The following is a 22,313-nucleotide window of genomic DNA, read 5'->3' as shown; positions in this document are numbered from 1 at the left end:
AGCTCCCAGATGAGACCCCATGGTGCAGCCCCATAGTGAACTCAGTACAGCTCAACCCCCAGAGACTATGAGTGACACATGCATTGTTTTAAGCCACTGAGCTTGTGGTGGGTCATTACACAGCTAAAGAAAACAAACACATGCACTTGCCCCAGCTCTGAGGACCAAGGCTGGGACCTGGCTATCCACTCCTGTTCCCCTGGGGACACATGTGGAATTCTATGCCCTCATCAACAAGGAAGAGAAATCTTCACATATTCAGAGGAGAGGAGCTCCATGTTAGGATAGGAAAAAAACATACTGGGTAAAATATGGTACAATTTGTATTTTAAAAATGTGTATACAAAGACATTATCTGTATGTGTCTATACCTCGACGGATAGCTCTTCATTATTCAGGGACTCCTTACCTGTGAACTCACCTACTCACTGCAGTTCATTTGGAGCCCCCGCCAGCCCTCGCAGGGCCTGTGTGGTCGCTGGTGGACTTGTGCAGGGCGGCTGAAACTCCGAATCCCCCAAGACGCATGTCCTGGTTGAGGCGGCAGAGGCAACACAGCCTCTTGCTTCAGCTCTCGCTCTGAAATCCTGTCCTTCCCAGGCTCTCTTCAGGGCTGTGTTTTCCACATCTTGGGGCTTTATGCTTGTGACTTTGCTTATGAGAATGGCCCAAAGTGTGGGGCTGGAGTGCTGTCCGGTGCTGGGAGTGCAGGAAGGCTGCAGCGCGCCTCACAGAGAAAATACCCGGCCGACGGCACGTTCGGGTGGGAGTTACAGCGCAGGGGGCTGTAATACGACATTAAATGAGATGCATATTAAATACATGTATTAAATAAAGTGCCTCTAAACAGAAACACACATGAAACAAGGCTACATCTTGATTGGTTATGAAAATACTGTGCCCGGAGGCTCACAGGCACCCTACCTTGCACGTTCCCAGGAGCCCTGGTTCAGTGTTTGCTATTTCAGGGTTTGCGGCAACTTTATAGAACATGATTACTGCAACTAATGAGAAGGGACAGCATGTAAGTGTGTGTATGCGTGCAAGCAGAGAGAGACACACAGAGAGAGATGGAGGGAGAGAGAGAAAATAAAGGGGTAAACTTGCAGCTTCCCGAGCAGGGTGCAGGCGGGGGCAGACGGAGTGAGGGAGGCACTCTGCTCGGTCATGTTTTGTATCTTTTTGTTGTGCACTGTGGCCCTCTGCTACTTAGCGACCCTGTAGGCTGCCTGGGTACGCAGGCTGGGTATCCAGCCAGCAGAGGGCTGGGGAGAGGCTATGGGGGAGCTGCCTTGAAGGAAAAGCCAGGCGTCCCCATAGAGAAGGCCACCTGAGAGGGCAGCAAGGGCTGTGATGCCTCCGCGGTCCAGCCCAGGTACTCTATTTGGGTCACACATGGGAACCAGGCACCCAGGAAGCTGTCATTTTTCTGCAGGGAAGGGGGCCACATGATTTGCACTAGAATACAAAGTCCTATGGTTGTCCAAGCTCAAGGACAGGTGGAAAGTGGATGCACAGACAGCTGGCCTTGGAGAGAGTCTCTGGTGATGGGAAATCCTCCTGAGCTCCAGCCAAGTGGTCCAGGTCCTGTCATACCCATGTGACCCTCGGAAGTCACCGAACGCCCCTGGCTCTAGATTCCTCCTATATAAAGAGGCAACAGTTCTGTATCCCCATGGGTTGAGGTGTTTGAACCATGGGGGAGCACTTCCCAATGCCCAGTGCCTGCAAAGTGAGCCAGGCACTGGGGCTGCGCTGGCCACTGAAGGGGTGATGCCCTGGCACACCCAGCATGGCTTGAGGCAGGACCCCAACCCCACTCCACATGCACTTGCCTCAGCTCTGAGGACCAAGGCTGGGACCTGGCCATCCACTCCTGTTCCCCTGGGGACACAATGGGACTGGCTGCTCAGCTAGACAATCTAGGTTTACAAGCTGCACAGCATCACGGGCAAACAAACATCTCTGATGCTGCTGGGAGGCGGAAATGGTGGCTGTAGGGCTTGGGATACAGAGCAGGAGGGTATAAAAGCCAACAGCCCCAGGCACCACACACACACACACACACACACACACCCACACTCCCCTCCCAGCTCACCTCCAGCCCCACTGCCCGCCATGGCCGCCTCCACCCGGTCCGTCCGCTCCAGCGACCTGAGCTATGGCAGCCGCGTCTGCCTGCCCGGTTCCAGTGACTCTTGCACCGATGCCCCCTGGCAGGTGGACGACTGTCCAGAGAGCTGCTGTGAGCCCTCCTGCTGCGCCCCCAGCTGCTGCCAGCCCTCCTGCTGTGCCCCCAGCTGCTGCCTCTCCACCTGCTGTGTCCCCAGCTGCTGCCAACCCTCCTGTTGCGCCCCCAGCTGCTGCTCCTCCACCTGCTGTGTCCCCAGCTGCTGCCAGCCCTCCTGCTGCGTCCCCAGCTGCTGCCAGCCCTCCTGCTGTGTCCCCAGCTGCTGCCAGCCGGCCTGCTGCACACCCCTCTGCTGCAGGCCCGTCTGCTGCACGCCTGTCTGCTGCACGCCCGTCTGCTGCACGCCCGTCTGCTGCAGGCCCGCGTGCTGTGTGCCCGTCTGCTCTGGGGCCGCCTCCTCGTGCTGCCTGCCCACCCCCTGCCCCTCGGCCTGCTGCAGGCCCTCCTCCTGCGTGTCCCTCATCTGCCGCCCCGTGTGCAGACCCGCCTGCTGCGTGCCCGTCTCCTCCTGCTGTGGCCCCTCCTGCTGCCAGCCCAGCTGCTGCCGCCCGGCCTGCTGCGTCCCCGCCTCGGCCCAGAAGTCCTGCTGCTGACTGAGCACATCTCCCCAGAGCCAGCTGGGCTCAGGTCTCCCAGCCACCCCTCAGTCCCGTCCTGACCCGTGTTAGATGGCTTACCCCACCCAGGATGGGGTCCCCCAGGTCTCCACTGTCCTCACCTGACCGCTGTTCCTGGAACCCCTGATCTTGCTGCTTCCCCGGCCTCTTGCCTCCCAGGAGGCACCTCCACCTGCCCCTGGGTCACCTGTCCTTCCCTCCCCGTTTCTCTGTGGGGTCACTTGACCGCCACTCTCATCTTGTCAGCATCTCCTTGGGCGCCCCAATAAACTCTCTTCATCACCTGATCGCTTCTGGCACCTGATTCCATGGGGAGGGGGACGGGAGGGGAGGAACACGTGATTTTCACCAGACATTGGTCTCCAGGCCCAGGTGTTTCTAGGAATGAGCGACCAAGAAATCCCAAAGGGCAGTGGCCCAACTCCTCTGGGCGAGGTGACTAGGTAGGACTCTTGTCCTTGCAAGGAAGGTCAAGCGCCTGCTGGGCCCGGGCCCCGGCCTTCCCTGAGGCTGGTCACCTGCAGACTCATCACAGTCTAGGGATTCTCAGTCCCCCTGGACCGTTCCCATCCACTGCCCCATCTGGGAAAAACCACCCCCCAGAGTCACTCAACAGGACGCTGGCGTGGGGGCTCCATGCCCACAGCCTGGAGTGCCTCCATCACCTACCTGCGCGTCTACAGCGTTAGCAGAGGCCCAGTGCAGTGAGGGCGGGAGGGGCTGCTCCCAGCCTACAGGAGTAAGCAACAAACATGCAAATAACACAAGAAGGAGTGGGTGCAGGACCTACAGGGTCCCATGTCTGCATGCCCTTGGGGCCCTCCTCTGGCAGCTCTGGGCTCAGTCTGGGGGTATGAGAGACGGCGGGTCATGATGCAGGGCCTCCCCAGTGAGCTGAGCGAGCATCCCTGCCAGGCCTCAATGTACCAAGGAGCCGTGGACAACAGCTTACTCCAATGTTAGGGTGACATGAGCACCACGCAAGGACACATGTTGACAAAGGCGCAAGTACCCAGCAAGACCACCCTCTCGGGGCAATGGCCAGAACTGTTGCAGGAAGTGGACCATTGTCCCCAAGCCATAAAGGACGAGACAACGGTCAGCCCCTTCGGGCCCGCCGTCTGGATGAGGTGTTGCTCGTGAGCCCCTCATTCTTCATGTGGCCAGTGTCCGTGGCAGAACCGCCACAGGAAGCCCCTGCTCTCCCCTGAGGGTCTCAGCCTCCTTCCCTGAAGTGCTGGCCACCTCCCACCCCACCCACATGCCCCACCTGTTGCGCATTCCTTGCCCGAACTTCCCTCTTCTCCCTCTGGCCACTCCTGCTTAAAATCGGCTTTGTTGCGATAGAATTTACATGTAATCAAAAGCACCCAATTTAATTGTGCAGTTTGATGAGTTTGTTTTTAAAGGCTGCCGTCCTGTCACCTCCACTTTTGTCGAGATGTAGAATATTTCCTTCAGGCCAAAGGTTCCTTGCCTCCCTTCCCAATGGCCACCCTCTGCTGGAGCCGGGCCACCCCTGCCCACTGTCTCATTAAAAACAGGTCACATGAAAGAAATTGTACAGCTTGTGCCCTCAGCCTCCGGCTCCTCTGACTTGTCTCTGTTGTTGTATGTATCTGCAGTTAATTCCTTTTCAGCGGCTGAGTTGTGCTTTGTGAAAAGGCTAGCCCGTCCTTTACCCGTGCACCTGTCGAAGTAGGTCTGGGCTGTCTCCAGGTTTTGGTGATTCCAAATCAAGCCACCGTAAACACTCGTGCACAATGTGTGTTCATTTCTCTTGGGTAAATACCTTGGGGCAGCGTGGCTGGTCCCACGGTGGGTGTAGCGTGTGCAGTGATATGTTGGTTTCCCTGGCAGCTTATGAAGGCAGTCATCTCCTCTGCTCGTTTGCCATTCGTATGTCTTCCTCAGTGCAGTGTCTTCCTTAGTTCCAAGCCTCTGCCCATTTGTACAGAATCAGCTGGCTTGTCCTTATTATTATATCGTAAGTGTTCTTTATATACTCTGGGTACAAGTCATGTGTCATATATGTAAGTGGAAAATCTCTCTATCTGTAGCTGGCCTTTTTATATTTTTTTCAGAGCTGACATCTTTAATTTTGATTAAATTCCATTGATCTGTTTTTCTTCTATGGTTCTATCTAAGAAATCTTTGCCTAGGCCCAAGGTCACACAGATGTAGTCCTATGCTTATTTATTAGTATTTTATGGTTTTAACTTTTATGTTTAGTTCTATGATCCATTTCAAGTTAGTGTTTGAGTATACTGTGAATTGTTCCAGCATCATTTGTTAAGATTATCCTTTCTCCATTGAGTTACCCTTGCCAAAAAAACTCTATTGATCACATATGTGAAGATCTATTTGTGCACTTTCTCACCTATGCTATCCTTCTATGTTTATTATTATGCAAGTAATAAATATGTTTATTATTGCACCAATAACACACTGTCTTGATCTATGTAGCTTTAAGTACTGAAATCAAGCAATGCAACTCCTCCAATTGTGGTTTTCTTTTTCCAGATTGGTTGGCTAATCTAAATCCTTTATATTTTCATACAGCTTTTAGAATATATTTTAGAATTAGCTCATTAGTTCCTACAGAAAAGCATGCTGGAATTTTTATTGTAATTGCATTAAACTTGTAGATAAATTTGGGAAGAATTGACATTTTTAACAATATTGGGTCTTTTAATTTGTAAACATAAGCCCTGGCTAGTGTGGCTCAGTGGATTGAGTACCAACCTGCAAACCAAAGGGACGCCAGTTCGATTCCCAGTCAGGGCGCAAGCCTGGGATGTGGGCCAGGTCCCCAGCTGGGGGCGTGCAAGAGGCAACCACACTTCCTCTCCCTCTCTTCCCCTTTCTCTAAAAATAAGTAAATAAAATCTTTAAAATAAATAAACAATATGTCTCTTCAGTCATTTAGGATTACTTTTTTCCAACAATATTTTGTCATTTTTCACACATAGACCACGTATGTATGCTATTAACTTTATATACTATTTCACTTTTAATGTTTTAGTTAATGGTATATTTATTTTATTTTTGAATATTTAGTGCTACTGAGTAGAGATACAATTGGTTTGTTTATATTGAGTTTATATCCTGTAACCTTGCTAAATTCACTTGAATTTAATAGCTTTTTTATGTATATTACTCCCTTAGGATTTTCAGCGGCCCAGGCATTTGGCCTCCATGTCTTCTTTGTGGAAAAGGTTTTAACTATGAATTCAATTTCTTCAATTGGCAGAGGGATATACAGATTTTCTATTTCATCTTGTATTAGTTTTAATAATTTTTGTCTTTCCACTTATTGGAAAAAACTTCATCTAAGTTGTTAAATGTATCAGCACAAAGTTGCTTGTTTTCATCCTTTTTAATTCTTTTAGTCCGTAGATCTGTGCTCATAACCCTTCTTTCATTCATGATATTAGTAATTCAGTTCTTTTTTTTCTTGACTGAGAAAGCTAAAAATGTATCGGTTTTATTGATCTTTTCATAAAAACAAATTTGGTCTATTGATTTTCTCTCCAGTCTGTCCATTTTCTATTCAACAGATTTCTATACTTCTTGATTATTTCCTTTCTTTAAATTATTTTTGGGTTCAATCTGTGTTCCTTTTTATAGCTTCTTAGGGTAGAAACTTAGATAATTGATTTTATTCCTGCCTTCTTTACAGTTCCCCAGTACACGGTGTTAGCTGTAGCTCACAAAGTTTATTTTCATTTTATTCAAAAAATTTCCTAATTTCCCTTGTGATTTTTTCTTTGACTCAAGATTATTTTGAAGTGTGGTGTTTAATTTCCTGATATTGGATGATTTTCCAGATATCCTTCAGTTAATGACTGCTGATTCTGTTGTGGTCAAACAACATTCTCTGTCTGATTTCAATCCTATTTAGTACATTGAGACTTACTTGATGGCCTACCATATGATTTAGTTTGGTGAATGTTCCATATGCACTTAAAAATGTGAATTCTACTGTTTTGGGGATGACATATTATATAAAATGTCAATTAGCTCAGGTTAGTTCATAGCATTTTTCCAGTTTTCTATGTACTTATCAATTTCATTAAATTACAAAAATATTTGGTTGTTATCTCTTAAGATATTTTTTGCCCTCTCCCTCTTCTGTTTTGTTTTGTTTTGTGTGTGTGTTTTTTTAAATACTCCACTTGTATTTATGTTAGACCACTTAACTCTTTCCCAGGTCACTGAGGCTCTGTAAAGTTTTGACTTTTAATTTTTTCCTCACTGTCCTCTGGTTTGGGTAATTTCTATGGCTATGTCTTCAGGATCACTGCAGTGTCTAAACTACTTATAAGCTCATCCTTCTAATTGTTTATTGTTGATGTTATATTTTTTCAGCTTTTGGAGTTCCATTTTATTTTATTTTGTATCTTCCATTTCTCTCCTCATTATGTTCATAGTTTCCTTTAAACTCCGGAACATATTTGTAGTGGTTGTTTTAACTGCCTTGTCTGCGAGTTCTATCAACTCTATCTGTGGGTTTGTTTCTATAAATTGTTTTATCTCATGGTTATAGGGGACATTTTCCTCTTTTTCAGGTGTCTACTAATATTTTATTGAATCTGCACTTCAAATAAAATAAACCCATGATACTATTGAACGCTGTACTTTGTTTCCTTTTCTTTAAAGAGTTCTGAACTTTGTTCTGTCTGGCAGTTACTGATTGTGGATCAGCTGATGCTCTGGATGCTTTCATGCTTGTTTTCAAGTTTTGTTAGGACAGATTAGAGAAGTCTTTACTCTTGGACAGGTTTAGCACTACTATTAAGATGTGACTCTTCTGGGATCTGTACTGAATGCCTCTGGTATTCAGCGAGGTCTCCCCTCTCTGATTGTTTGGGACTCGAACGTCTCTTACACTCATGTATGCTCTGGCAACTGCTCACTTTCACAGCTCTGCAATTGCTCTTGTCCAGCTTCATGGGGTTTTGAGCTCTGAATGAATGGATTAGAGTTCAGCAGTGGACTCATGGGAGGTGTTCTCTGTCTATTTCTCCCCTCTCCCGTGCCAGCCCCATGCATCCCAGCTGCCTCACTCTCCACGAACTCTGATTCCTACCCATTTAGCTCAGCAAACCCTCCTGCTGTTTGTAATTGCTCCCCGTGCTGTGGCCCAGAAACTCTCTCAGTCAGCAAACCAGGGCAATTAAACAAGTCTCAATATATTTAATAGGCATGCTATCACACAGAGAATGTTGTTTGACCGCACCAGAATCACAAATCATTCAGAGAAAGTTATCTGGAAAATTGCCCAGTGTTAGGAAATTAAATGACAGGACTTGCCTCCTTTGCTTCCCTTCCCTAAGGGATCCAAGTACTGAACTCTCAGGTGTCCAGGGTCTGAAACCTGGCTTTTTATATTTTTCATCCCATTTTCTATTTACGTAGGGTGGGAGGAAGATTTAGGTCCACCATGCGTCAAAGTAAAGCCTGGCTCCTTGTTTTTGAAAACTCTTTCTCTTCCAGCCCAATCCCTTGCTCCCCTCTTTGACTCCACAAGTTCTTTCCTGACTCTGAAGCCGTGTCCCTGCTCCCACCCTGGGACATGCTCTAGCTAAACTGAAGCTCCAGCTGAGACATGCCGACTTCCCCGAGGGCTGCCCTGGGCCGCCCACACTCCCCCCGGAGCAACGGACCCTGCACAGCCTAACAGTGGGTCTTGTAAAGATAAGAGAAACCTCAGCCCCTTTTGGGGGCTCTGGGCTCCATGTGAAACATCACCAATGTCCATTCCTCCCAGGGTTCAGTGGTGTCCTGTTCACACAGACCCCGTGGTAAAGATGTCTGTGGGAAAGGTACAGAGTCAAATCAAAAAAGGAACTGTTCAATGAGTAATAGTACAGGAGGGTGAAGGATCAATTCAGGATGGCCCCAAATGGCCAAGGAGCTGTGAAGCCCGTCCCTGGGAAACCTGGGAGCCACAGGAAGCCACACTGGGCAGAGTGGCACAGTGGCAGAGTGTCATGTACAAAGGAGAAAGGTAGATGGGTAGTCAAGCTGAGAAACGGCAATAAAGACACATGGCCACGAGTGCAGTGCTCTATTCAGGGGTGTTTATTGGCCAGTTTGCTCAAGTGCATCCAGACAAGGTGCAGGGTCAGAGGCTGCCGGAGGCTGAGCTGGTCCTCAAGAGGGGCAGGAGATAAGGAGGGGACCATTGCCATGAGGACTTCCTAGGAGCCCCTCAAGAGTTGTAGCATTGAGTATGATCATTTGGTTCTTCTACATTGTCCAACTCAGGAAATGGTCAAAGTGCTGGAGCATCGCAGGGCATGGCAGTCAGCTTCCGAGTGGGACCTGACCCTGCCCTGCGTGAGGGCTACCTCCTGACATGGCGCAGGCCCAGACTGAGGGGCAGCTGGGAGAACCACAGTCACGGGGTGGGACCTGAGCCTGGCTGGCCCTGGGGGGATGTGTTCGGTCAGCAGCAGGACTTCTGGGCTGAGGCAGGGATGCAGCAGGCTGGGCGGGGGCACACGGGGCGGCAGATGAGGGACACGCAGGAGGCCGGGCGGCAGCAGCTGGGCTGGCAGCAGGAGGGGCCACAGCAGGAGGAGACGGGCACGCAGCAGGCGGGTCTGCACACGGGGCGGCAGATGAGGGACATGCAGGAGGAGGGTCCGCAGCAGGCCGAGGGGCAGGCGGTGGGCTGGCAGCACAAGGAGGCGGCCCCAGAGCAGATGGGCACACAGCACGCGGGCCTGCAGCAGACGGGCGTGCAGCAGACGGGCGTGCAGCACACGGGCCTGCAGCACACAGGCCTGCAGCAGATGGTCGTGCAGCAGGCCGGCTGGCAGCAGCTGGGGACACAGCAGGAGGGCTGGCAGCAGCTGGGGACACAGCAGGAGGGCTGGCAACAGCTGGAGACACAGCAGGTGGAGGGGCAGCAGCTGGGGACGCAGCAGGAGGGCTGGCAGCAGCTGGGGACACAGCAGGTGGACAGGCAGCAGCTGGGGGCACAGCAGGTGGATGGGCAGCAGCTGGGGGCGCAGCAGGAGGGCTCACAGCAGCTCTCTGGACAGTCGTCCACCTGCCAGGGGGCGTCGGTGCAAGAGTCACTGGAACCGGGCAGGCAGACGCGGCTGCCATAGCTCAGGTCGCTGGAGCGGACGGACAGGGTGGAGGCGGCCATGGCGGGGCGGCGGGGCTGAGGTGAGCTGGGAGGAGAGTGTGGGTGTGTGAGTGTGTGAATGTGAGTGAGTGTGTGAGGTGCTGGGGCTGCACAGCTTTTATACCCTCCCAGGGTGAGTGTTGCCCCAGCAGGCGGCCCACACTGCTCTTCCTTGTTTTGCTGAGAGCGGGTCCTGGAGAATAAATAGCAGATGTCTTAGTCCCAGGAGTCATTGCTCAGCTCACAAAATTCTTAGAATTGGATGGTGTGTGTGTGCCTGTTTTTAGTCCTAGAAAGAAAGGTGGGGCAGAGTGCAGTTTGCCTTGTTGTCTTAGTGGGATCACTGGGGGCTGCGGCAGAGCCCAGGCGAGTGTGATGCTCAATCGCAGCCCCGGCGCAGCCCTGCCAGCGGTAGCAGGTCATGTGCCTTGTGGTTGGAAGCTTATTTGGTTTCTAAATAAAGACAATGTGAGTCATATCGTGTAGCCTGGGGCTGCCATAACAAAGCACCACAGCCAGTTGGGCTCCTGCAACACAAGTGTGCTCTGTCGCAGTCTGGAGGCCAGAGGTCAGAGGTCAAGGGGTCCACAGGGTTGGTTCTGAGGCTGAGAGGAGAATCTGCCCCCGGCTCTCCCCCAGCTTCCAGTGGTTTGCTGGCCATCTTGGGGTTCCTTGGCTTGTAGAAGCATCACCCCAATCTCAGCCCCCATGTTTACAAGGCCTTCTCCCTGTGTCCAAATGTCCCCTTTTTACAAGGACATAAGTCACATTGGATTAGAACCCACCCTAATGACCTCAATTTAACTTGATTGCACCTACAGAGACTCTATTTCCAAAAAAGGTCCTGTTCATAGGTCCTGGGAGGAGGGCCACAGCAACATTTTGGGGGCACAATTCAGCCCATCACAAGCACTTGCTCTGAAGCAAACGCAATGCCAGCCTCAGGGATGGAGGAGGGGTTGAGCGGGGCTCCTTTCTTGGGGCTTTGGGTCTGTAGCAGGTGTCATATGGGGCGCAGGCAGCATGTGGCATGATGGTTTTGGCAGCATGCACGTCACTTCTGCGTGTCCAGGAATGGCTTGATTTTTTTTTTTAAGTTTATTTTATCAAATAATCATAAAAAAGTACAGAGAACTTACATATACCCCTTGCCTTCTTACCTAACCGTAGATCAATTACCAAATTTTAGAAACCACATTGGTACCTTACGAGTCACTAAAGAACAGACTGCTTTGGACCCACCAGCTCCCCGCGAATGTGCTCCCCCTGTTCCCTAACCCCACATGGCCCTTTTCAGGTCTGCTTCTCCTGCCTGGGACAATTGCTCAGCTTCCTTGTGCTTTATGACCTTGACACCCCCGAGGAGCACTGCTCGGGCGTGTTGAAGAGCGTCCCTCAGTTTGGGTTTGTCTGAAGTTTTCTCACGGTAACTGGGGTTGCTACACAGGGGGCAGAACCCCACAGAAGTCATGTGTCCAGGGAGGCTGGGGCACAGGCTGTCCGTGGGTCTCGTCTCTGGGAATGTGACCATTTTCCTCTTTTCAATTAATAAAACATTTGGGGGAGATTGTTTAAGACTTCGCAAACACCCCGTTTCTACTGAAACCTCCGCTCCATGGCTTCAGTGCCATCTGGGGACAGTGCCTGCAGCCACCGTCCCTGCAGTTTTTAATGGTGATTGCTTTCCTTCCTCAGGCCATCACTGGTTACCAGTTACAATTCTTCTGTGAGGAAGACTTGTCCTTTCTCTTCCGTTTGTTTATTTGTTCTGTTATTGATTTCAATATGGACTGAAGAGTATCTATTTTATTGAGTTGTATGACAATATTATCATTTTCAAGTTTTGTTATTCAAGTCGTCTCAACTTTGACCAACAAGAGCGCCTTCATTTGGCTCTTGGACGCTTTCAGCGTGCCACGTCTTCTTGACTTCTCTCTTTCTGGTGCAAGCTCACCTTGAACTTTCCCTGTCCCCTCCCTGGAATGAACCGCTTCTACATGGAGCGCTGGTCCCTGTTAGCGGGCGATGGCATTCAGAGGCTAAGATCTGGAGCTGTGTGTGCTCATTGCTTCTAGGATGTCACTTCCCCCAGTCCCTCCCCGTGGATAGAGCGAGGGGGCACATGTACGAGTACTCACCCTTCCCAGAACTTGGGAACACGCTCAGTCTTTCCGTTATGGATCGTGTTAGTGGCAGTGTTTTCCAGTGGAGCTTTCTCAGGTGGGAAGTTCCCTTGTCCTGCTGAGAGATTCTATCAGTGGATGTTGACTTTCATGAACTGCTTTTTATGCATCATAGAATGTTCTTTTTTAAGTCCGCTAATATGATGAATTACATTCACTGATTTTTTTTTAACTTTCATTTTGAAATAGTTGTAGATTTATGCGAAATTTGGAAGCTGGAACAGAGGTGCTGCGTATACACGTTCACTGATTTCTGAATGTGGAAGCAGTCCTGGGTCCCCTAGTAAGACCTCCGGGCTGTGATGTATTGTCCTTGTGGTATGTTGCTGGATTTGATTTGCTAGTATTTTACTCAAGATTTTCATGCCTGTATTCCTGAGGATGTTGGCCTGTAGTTTTCCTTCCTGTGATGTCATTGGCTGTGAAAAGGCTGTCCTCATGAAAGCAGTTGGCAAGGGGAGCCTCCTTTTCTCTTTGCTGTAAGAAACTGTGTAGAGTTGGCCTTTTGCCTTCTTTAAATGTTTGGTAAAATTTTCTAAGAAACTGGAGTTTTCTTCCGTAGATATCAGACACCCCACATATCTGTTTCATATTTAATAAGTTTCAATAGTTTGTGTCAATTGAGGAGTAGATTCATTTCCTTTAAGGGTTTGAATAATAAGCCTAATGTTGTGTGTAGGCTTCCCTCATTATCCTTTTAATTTCTAAAAATGTTTAGTAATAATTTAGTAAAATATATAGGAAGAGTAAAAAACTTTTTTTGTTGGTGTTGATAAATTCATTCTTCTAATATTTTCCCTGGTCAGCCTGGCTAGAAGTTTATCAATTATATCGATCTTCTCAGAGAGCCAGCTTTGATTTCATTGACTTTTCTCTTGTTCTCTGTGGCCTTGACCTTGACTTCTGCCCTCGTCCTTCTTCTCCTCCCCCGGGTTTTCATTTGCTCTTCTTTTCCAAGTGTCTTTAGTCAAAGCTTAAGATGGTTGATTTGAGACCTTCCTTTTCTGACAGAAGCACTTAGTACAATAAATTGCCCTCTCCTTCAACATGTCCCCAAGGCCTCCTGTGCCCACAGTCCTGGTCTGGAACCTGGAGTTTAGAGCAAGCTAATCTCCGGGCCCCTCCTGGCTCTGATTCCATAATTCCTGGATTCATACCATGTTTTAAGGGTAATAGAGTTGATGAGTAGCGAGTTCCCACACAATGGGATTGAAGGCAGGTGAAGCTCTAGGTGCTGAGCCTGTGGACTTCTACACCCCACAATGAAGTCCTTGCAGCGGGATTCACCCTCTGTTTACGTTCTCACTTGCCAGGAGGACGGCAGATAAGGAAACACGGAGAGCTGGCTGCATGGCAGGTGATCATGCCCGGCAGGAGGGAGCAGTGTTTTTATTGCAAATGTACCAGGGGTTGGGACTGCTGTTCATCTTGGCCTCTCCCACCTCTCGGCTCCTGGCAGAGGCAGGTCCTGGAGGAGGCATTTTGGATCAATGGAGACAGGTTCTGTGGGTGGGACCCTGAGGGCCAGGAAGCATCCTGTCCTGGAAGAGTTCCCATCAACCCCCTGCCCTGAAGCCTGCACACTGCACTCTATCTCTTGTCTCCTGAACGTCCATGTGCCCCCGAGGCCAGGTGGCTAATGGACAACATTTGACAAGGGCGGAAGGGAGGGTTCAGGTTTTGAGCTGTGAAGTGTGGGGCCAGCAGATGGACTCGTTCCCTGTGCTCTGTGTAGTTTCCTGCTTCACTGATCAAGGCACCCCGATGCCCTGTTGCCTATTTACATAATGTGAAAGTAACATCAGCTGTGTACCAGCCACATGGCTCTTACTCAAGAGACCTGCTTAGCCAGCCTGGCAGCCTGTCTTCCTGCAGGCAAACACAGGTCCTTCCGTGAACAAACTCAGAGGGGAAGTTAAAAATTTCCTCAAAAGCGGCCCAGCACAGGGGTGGCCGCGTCGTTAGGGATGGGTAATCCCTTTCTAATCCAGTCCTGGTGCGGCAATGCGTGTTTGGGGAGCAACTTCTGCCTCTCAGATAAGCTTTCCAATCCCTCCCACAGGCCTGCACGAAAAGGGGACACCATCTTCTGCATCTGTTGAGGAGACCGAGCCTCTGAGAGGCCAACGAGAGGCTGCGGGACACAGGGGGGCCCAGGGGAGCTGAGTGCAAATGCCACCGCCCTTGCTCTGCCTGACCCTGTGGACAAGGCCGTGCATTCTGGGAGCCTTTGACTCCAAGGCGCTGAGGCAGGCTTGGGGCCGACTGAAGGAGCAGGTGTTTTGTATTTAAAATGATCACTGTGTGTTCAGGACTTCACCTGTGCTGGTCCAGGGGGCGCTCCGGGCCACGTTTGCTGGGCTATCGCTGGTGTCGTTGTCATTCTGGGGCCTCGCTGCAGCTTTAGTGGTCTGGCCACCACACTGCCTTTGGCTTTCCAGGCGGCAGACATATCCGCGCTGCAGCCCCAGGGAGCCCAGGAGTCCCATTCAGGGCCAAGGGCCAGCTTTATCCCACACCTTCGGCTTCCTTGAAAACAAGAAAAGCAGGTTTGAGCCCTCAGATGGGACACGATTCATTTTCCAGTTTGTTTTCTGTCTTTACATGTTTTTCCTCTTTGCTTTTTTAACCAGGATACTAACAGGAGAAAAGTAGTATCTTCCTACTGTTGTGATTTGCAGCTCTCTGACTCACATGACTTGAGCGTTCTGTCATGTGTGTGAGCCTTTGGGCTCCTTCTTTTGTAAGTTGCCTGTTTTTTCTTTCTCTTTTGAGGATTGATCGCTCTTATGTTTTCCTCATGGGTTCTCGGGTTCATCGTTCCTTTTGTACTCTCATCAGCTTTAGGCACGACAAACGCTCTCCCCGTCTGTCCTGTGGCCACTGGCACTGCTACGGTGTCTCTCCTGAGCAGAGATTCTTGTTTTGACGTGAGCACATGTACCAACTTCTTCCTGATTGTGTTTGTTGAGTTTGTTTGGGGCCTCCCTAACCCAAGGTTGCAAAGGCAGACCCCGCTGCTCCCTCTGACTCGGGAGCGTCACCGTCTGTCCCCACTCCTCGGGAGGTGGCAGTGGTGTTCCCAGCTCAGGCAGGAATTCGGCTTGACTTTCCCCGTCACCGAGCCCAGCTTTCCCATCATGCCCACCGGGGCATCCCTCCCTCCCGTTGACCTGCATGGTGCCTGGACGGCTTCCCTGTGGGCCCTTCTGGCCTCTTCTCCTCATTGCTGAACCTGCCTCTTCTTGGGCCCGCACTGGACTGTTTTATTACTCTGGCGCTGCAGGCAGTCTGACAGTCCCATAGGACAATGCTTCTAATACCCTAACTTAAATTCTTGGGACGAAACTCCTCCTGGTCCTCAGACACACCATTCAAATCAACAGTATCCACAGAGTGAAGAGGATTTTATTGACCATTTAGTTCTTTCTCTCCGCCAGCCCCCAGCAGGGGGACCCTTCCCAGGGGCCGTCTAAAGTACGTCCAGGTGTCTGCCTGGCTCAGGGCCTCACACCTGTGCTTCCCGTGAAGGCAGCTGGCCCCTCCCGAAAACCTCAGTCCTCACGGGCACCGGTACAGAAAGCCTGCCCGGGATACGAATCTGGGGCGTGAGGAGCCTAGCTCCTGACCAGACTCCTAGGCGGGATGTGTCAGGCCCGGCCATCGCGATCACAAAGGCTTCACCCTCCTGCCACACGCCAGGCGTGGGCGCGGCCGGGACCCTCCCTCCCCACTGGCCATCGCTGCCTTCTCCGCCTGGCGCCTACGTTCGGAGGCCTCCTTCTGGCACCTCGAAGGTACTTACTTCTCTGACTCTGACTCGGCGCCCAGCACTTTGCACTCCCAGCCCTTCCTCCCCCTCCTCCCTGCAGGAGGCTTTTGTCCTGGGCTCCTTCACATGCTCATCACCTCGTCCTTCCACGGGGGTGACCGGAGGGGAGGTCAGGGCCTGCTCGGGTTCTGCCTCCTGCTCAGGCTACTGCAGTCGGCACAGCCCCTTCTGGTCCTCCTACAGCTGGGAGCTCAGCCCTTTCCCCCACCTCCGGACCAGGGGCAGGTGGGGGGGGAGGGGGGCAGGTGGGGAGTTGCCACCGCCCATTTCTTTAAAATTAATTAATTAATTGATTTTTTTTTGATGATACTATTACAGTTGTCCCAGTTTTTCCCCCTTTGCCCCCCCTTCACCCAGCACCCCCTACTCCCTCTGACGATCCCCACTCCTTTGTTCATGTCCATGGGTCATGCATATAAGTTCTTTGGCTACTCCATTTCCTATACTTGCTCTTAACATCCCGCTGCCTATTCTGTACCTATCAATTTGTGCTTCGTAATCCCTGCACCTTTTCCTTCATTCCCCCAGGTCTCAGAATAGACTGAGTTGGTGATGATGAACTCCTTTAGCCTAACCTTGTCTGGGAAACATTTTTATCTGCCCTTCAATTCTAAATGAGAGCTTTGCTGGTAACCTACTTGAAAAATAATAAAATAAAACTTCCCTAATTTGGTAAAGAAAATCGACATGTAAGTCCAGAAAAAAAAAACAGAGTCCCAGACAAGATAGATACAAAGAGGACCACACCAAGACACATCATAATTAAAATGTTAATTGTTAAAAATAAAAAAGAGACAATCTGAAAAACAGCAGGAGAAAAGCCGGTAATGACCTACAAAGGAGTCCCCATAAAACAGTCAGCTGGTTTCTCAAAAGAAACTTTGCAGCCAGAAGGGACTGGCAAGAAGTATTCAAAGTGATGAAAAGCAAGGACCTACAACCTAGATTCCTCTAACCACTCGCCATTTTAAAGGTGAGGAAACTGAGGCTCAAAGAGCTTTAGTGAGTGGTGGATCGTAAGACCTTGAGGTTGAGGACCTTAGGTATAGTCAGCTTTGAGTCAATGTGTCCGCGGCCACCACATCCTCTGCTAAACTAGGTGCCTGAGGGCAACGACTATTTCTGAAACTCCCGTTTCAGGAAGTTCACCCAAAGAGAAATAAGCCAAGGCTGCTTCTCCGGAGCTGGCTGTAGCAGGTCAGTCACCACACCTCTTGGGTTTGGTGGAGGCTCAGCCAGGCAGGGGAAGGGGGCGTTTATAGTGAAAAGGGACGCTTCGCGTGCTTGAGGGAGGCTGAGGTGCAGGGAGGCTGCAGGAATCAGCACCGGAACCAGGGCTCCTGTGTGAGTGCTTGGTCAGGGGAGCAGATCTGGCTTTTCTGGTTGATCCTGGGTTGGAGTGGGAACAAAATTTAGAGGAATTGGCCGTCACTGGTCACTCACATCCTGGATGTTCTGGGCTGATGGCTGCAGAGGCCATGGGTCAGTTCTCTTGCCCTGCGTGTGTGGCTTAGCTATTGTCTCCTTGTACGCTCAGGCTGTCAGCATGGGCACAGGAGGTGCTAACAAACGTATGAATCGATTAGAATTAATTTTTGCGGAGCTTCATCATCTGTGCATGTCTGACTCTCCTGAGACAGCTCTGACTTCCATAAGCACAGCCCCTCACTGGTTCCTGCATCCGGTGGGAGAGTTTCTGGGAAAGGTACAAGACTTAGCATCCCTGTTAACCTTGCAAACCATCCCACGTGCTTGTGGACAAGGCAGAGACAGACACAAGTGCATGTGGACTGAGTATCTGTCCGAGCAAAGACTGCGTGTGGGCATGGATTGGAGTGGGGTGGGAGCAGGAAGAGGCTATTTTAATTAAACAACACAGGGAGAGGCTCCTTCTGGGATTAGCTGAATTTGGGGTCCCCTTGCTGTTCATGGGCCCTAATTGCTTGTGCCCGGTCATTGCCAGCAAAGAATGGTGTCGATCCCAGTACAGACAGGAAAACAGTGTCCATGAGGACAGGACCTGCCAATGTCCTTAAACTGCCATGGCTATGACTCCTCGCTCTGTCAGTCTTAGCTGCAGTGACAACTGTTGTGTCCATGTGTCTGTTTGGAGATGGTGACACTGCTGAGCCCACCGGGGATGCCATGCTTGACCTCCCAGTCCCCGGATGCTTTATGTGTGTGAGCCTGTCTTGCGCGGGGACTGGGCGCTTCCTGGGGCCAGGGCCGGCTGGGACTTGCTCTTCTTTGTCCCCCAATGCAGCCAGCAGAGCACCAGGTTGTGGGGGTGGGTAGGAGAGGTCACAGGTAGGCCCAGGTGGGTGGTGACCCTGGGACAACCAGCCCTCGGGGCTTTGTGAGGATTCTGTACCAAGCTGGGGCCTGGTCTGCCACGGGGTGCCCCATAAACGCCCTGGCATAACCCGCCTGTGACTTCCTTGGCACAGATCTGCGCCCCCTGGACATCCTGGCAGAGGCGGTCCCTCCAAATGGCGCTGCGAGCGGAGTCAGCGTGACGCGGGTTCATGGAGCACTGGGACTCCAGCTTTCGGCCGCTGCCCTTCACACCATGAGCTTCCCTGCCTCAAGGATCTTTGTCAGATGTGACTTCTTCCCTGAAGAATTTTCCATCGTTGTGACCTTGAAAGCTCCCAGTCTCCCCCCAAAGGTCAGTGCCACTTCTCATCTGCATCATAGATGACCTGATGTCCTCCAGGCCAGGGCGCGCAAAGGGCAGAACTGGCTCAGGTTGCAGAGAGGCACCAGTCATGGTCTTCTAGATCTTTGGGGACAGAAGTGTGGGCCTTGGTGGGTAGTGAGGTCCCTGTCACTGCCAGTGTGCAGGCAGAGCCTGTGTGGACATTTGCTTTGGGGTCTGTACTGGTGAGTCTTGCAATGATAATGTTTCTGGTGTGCTAACCTGTCAAAGACTAGGGATACTGCTTCAAGTTTTTACTTTGATATTCTTTAGCAGGAAAGGTCAACAGTAAAATAACAAAACTTAGCGGTCTGGGGCCTCATTACCTGCACCTTGCTGTCCCATCCACCCCAGACCTAGCTAATGTTGCGTCTTCCTTGCTGGGTTGGGAGAGAGGAGAGACGGCATCTACCACTGTTCCCTGTGGCTTCCAAGATGATGCACTTCCTAGGTGTGTGACAAGCCCTTTCTGTTTACAAGTCTGGGTCCTTGGTCTCCAGACCCATGATCCTCCTTGTGGGTTTTGGCTGCAGATTGTGATTCTATCTGATCTTTCTTGAGGAGCTTCTGCCTACTAGTCCCCTCTCCTTTTGCTCCATCACATCATCTATCATATCCAACTGCTGAGTTTTCTATCCCAGCCATTGTGGTTTTCAGTCCGATAACTTCCATTTTCCTTTCTTTGACATGAATTCCAGTTCCCAGGTTAAAGTCTTTGTCTTGTCAGCAACTGTCTTGAGTGTGACTCCAATAGTTGGAAGCAAGGACTCCACGCTGCGGACGACTCCAGCATGCGGATCCCCCAGAGCACTTCCTGTTGTACACTGATGTTTTTAACAGCCTCACTGAGATACACTAAACACACCACACAATTTACCCACTTCCAGTTGCAATTCAGCGATGTTTAGTACAAGCTGCCATGAGCAGCCCCCTCCACAGTCGCTTTAGAACCCCCCGAACAAGCCCTGCATATTTTTGCTCTCACCTGGCCCCGGCACTGAGCACCAACTACAAATGTACTTTCTGTATCCATAGCTTTGCCCAGTCTGGACATAGCTTATCAATGAAATCAATAATATATGGCTTCCTCTATGGAATCTGCGTTCAAGGTCCATCCATGTTGCAGCGCATATCACCGTGCCATTCCTTTTTATGGCCAAATCATATTCAGCTATACAGATACACTACAATGTGTTTATCCATTCATTGGTTGATGGATATTTGGGTTACTTCTACCTGTTGACTGTTGTGAGTAAAGCTGCTATGAACATTCATGTATACTTTTTTGGGTATGAACCAATATTTTCATTCTGTGGGGGGTACATACCTAGGAGTGGAATTGCTGGGTCATGGCGACTCTGTGATTAACTTTTGAAGAAAAAGTTTTCTGCCAGACTGTTTTCCAAGGTAGCTGCACCATCTTACATTCCCACCAGCTGGGGTTGAGCGGGGTGGTTTCTCCTCATCAACACTTGTTATTAATCTGTTTTTCATTCTAGCCATCCCCTTGGGCTTGGAATGGTATCACACAGAGGCCTTGATTTGCATTTCCCTGATGAATAATTTTTCCAGGGAAAAATTATGTATGTATTTGTGTATTTTTTGAGAAATATATTTTCAAGTCATTTGCTTAGTTTTTAATTGAATTACTTTTTTATTATTGAGTCTATGAGTTCTTTATATATTCTAGATAAAGTCACATCACATTTATGATTCGCACATATTTCTCCTGTTCTATTGGTTTTCTTTTCACTTTCTTGACAGTTCCCTTAGAAATACAAAACATGTTGATTTTGATTAAGTCAGGTTTATCTTATTTTTCCTTTTCTGCTTAGATTTTTAGTGTTATATCTTAGAATCTTGTGCCAAATCTGAGGTCATAAAAATTTACCCCAATATTTTCCTCTAGAGTTCTATAGCTTTCACTTTAAAATTATGTCTTTGATCAATTTACTTTTTGTATATGGTATTGTATAAGGTAGGGGGTCCAATTGCATTCTTTTGCATGTGGATTTCCAGTTGTCCCAGCCCCATTTGTTGGAGAGACTATTCTTTCCCCCATTGAATGGTCTTAGCACCTTGTTGAAATCAGTTGACCATACATGTATGGGTTTGTTTCTCGACTCTCAGTTCCAGTCCACTGACAAATCAGTATTTTCTATCCTTATGTCAGTACCACACTGTCTTGATTACTATAGCTTTATAGTAAATCTTGATATTGGGAAGCATAAGTCTTCCAAATGTGTTCTTTTTCAAGATTGTTTTGGTTATTCTGCACTCCTTGTTATTGCACATGAATTTTAAAATCAACTTGTCAACTTTTACTAAGAAGTCAGCTTGGATTCTGAGAGGGATTGCAAAGTATGTACATAGCCTGGGGGTGGGTGTTGCCTTTTTAACAGCGTTAAGTCTTCTGATCCATGAACATGGGATGTTTCTTACTGATTTAGAACTTCTTTAACATAAAAATGACATTTTGCTGTTCTCATAATAGTAATTTTGCAGTTCTTTTGTTCCTGAGTACTTATTCATTTCATCTAATTTATATAATTTATTGGTATGTTGTTATTCATAGTACTTTTCTATAATTCTTTTTATTTCTGTGGATTGTTAGCAATGTTCCCTCTTTCATTTCTGATTCTAGTAAATTAGGTCTTCTCTCTTTCTTTCATGATCAAGGTACCTAAAAGGTTGTCAGTTTTGTTGATTTTTTTCAAAGAACCAGCTTTTGGTTTCATTGATCTTTCTCTGTTGTTTTTGTATTCTCTATTTCATTTCTTTCTGCTCTAATCTTTACGATTTCCTTTACTCTGCTTGCTTCAGGCTTAGTTTGCCCATCTTTTTCCTTGTCTTAAAGTGGAAGCTTCAGTTATTGAGTTGAGACCTATAGGTACTTACAGCTATAAATGTCTAAGGAGTGCTTTAGCCACATCTCGTATGTTCTGCTCTTTTGGTCTGCATTTTCATTCATCTCAAAGTATTTTATAATTTCCCCTTGAGTTTCTTCTCTGACACTTTGGTTATTTAGGAGTGTGCTGTTTAATTTCTACATATTTGTGAGTTTCTCAATTTTTTTCCTGTTATTAATTTCTAATTTCATTCCATTGTGTTCGGGGAACATACATTGTGTTATTTTTATTCTTTTTAACTTATAGGGGTTTGCTGTATGTCCTGGCATATTTCTGTCCTAAGAATGTCTTGTGTGCATTTCTGAGGCAGTTGTTGGGTGGATATCTGTCAGGTCCTATTGGTTTATAACATTGTTCACATCCTCTGTCTCCTTGTTGGTCTTTGGTCTATTTGTTATGTCCATTATTGAAATTTGGATATTGAAGTCTTCAACTAATATGGTTGGATTATTTTTCTTTTTTTCTATCAGTTTCAGCTTCATGTATTTTGGTGCTTTGTTAGTATTTACATATATATGTTTATACTTGTATATTCTTGATGGATTGACCTTTTATCATTATAAAGTGTCCTTCCTTACCTCTGGGAACAATTTTTGTTTTAAAGTCTATTCTATATGCTATTGGTATCATAGCTCCAGCTTTCTTGTGATAATTGTTTGCATAATCCATCCCTTTCTATCCTTTAACTTTCAACCTATTTGTATATTTGAATCTAAACTGTGTCTCCTGCAGAGAGCAT

General features: G+C 48.7%; 3 protein-coding genes across 3 annotated transcripts in view; 2 read left to right on the top strand and 1 right to left on the bottom strand.

Moving 5' to 3' along the window:
* The window catches only part of TSPEAR (thrombospondin type laminin G domain and EAR repeats), a 105,022-nt gene that overhangs the window by 37,453 nt on the left and 45,256 nt on the right, over nt 1-22,313 (top strand). The window contains exon 2 of the mRNA XM_054578919.1: nt 18,415-18,635. Within this exon, the coding sequence (XP_054434894.1) occupies nt 18,415-18,635 (221 nt within the window). The remainder of the gene's footprint in view (nt 1-18,414; nt 18,636-22,313) is intronic.
* Nucleotides 2,119-2,784, top strand: LOC129075045 (keratin-associated protein 4-12-like). Its single transcript, XM_054579010.1, has one exon. It carries the CDS (start codon nt 2,119-2,121, stop codon nt 2,782-2,784), a length of 666 nt encoding a protein of 221 aa, XP_054434985.1.
* On the bottom strand, nt 9,263-9,973 carry LOC129075009 (keratin-associated protein 10-7-like). Its single transcript, XM_054578969.1, has one exon. It carries the CDS (start codon nt 9,971-9,973, stop codon nt 9,263-9,265), a length of 711 nt encoding a protein of 236 aa, XP_054434944.1.

The sequence above is a fragment of the Pteronotus mesoamericanus genome, unplaced genomic scaffold, assembly GCF_021234165.1.
Source record: "Pteronotus mesoamericanus isolate MK-2021 breed Mesoamerican mustached bat unplaced genomic scaffold, CSHL_Meso_final contig_116, whole genome shotgun sequence".
Taxonomy (NCBI): Eukaryota; Metazoa; Chordata; class Mammalia; order Chiroptera; family Mormoopidae; genus Pteronotus; species Pteronotus mesoamericanus.
Note: the sequence above shows the minus strand (reverse complement) of the source record. Positions and strands in the feature narration are given on the sequence as shown.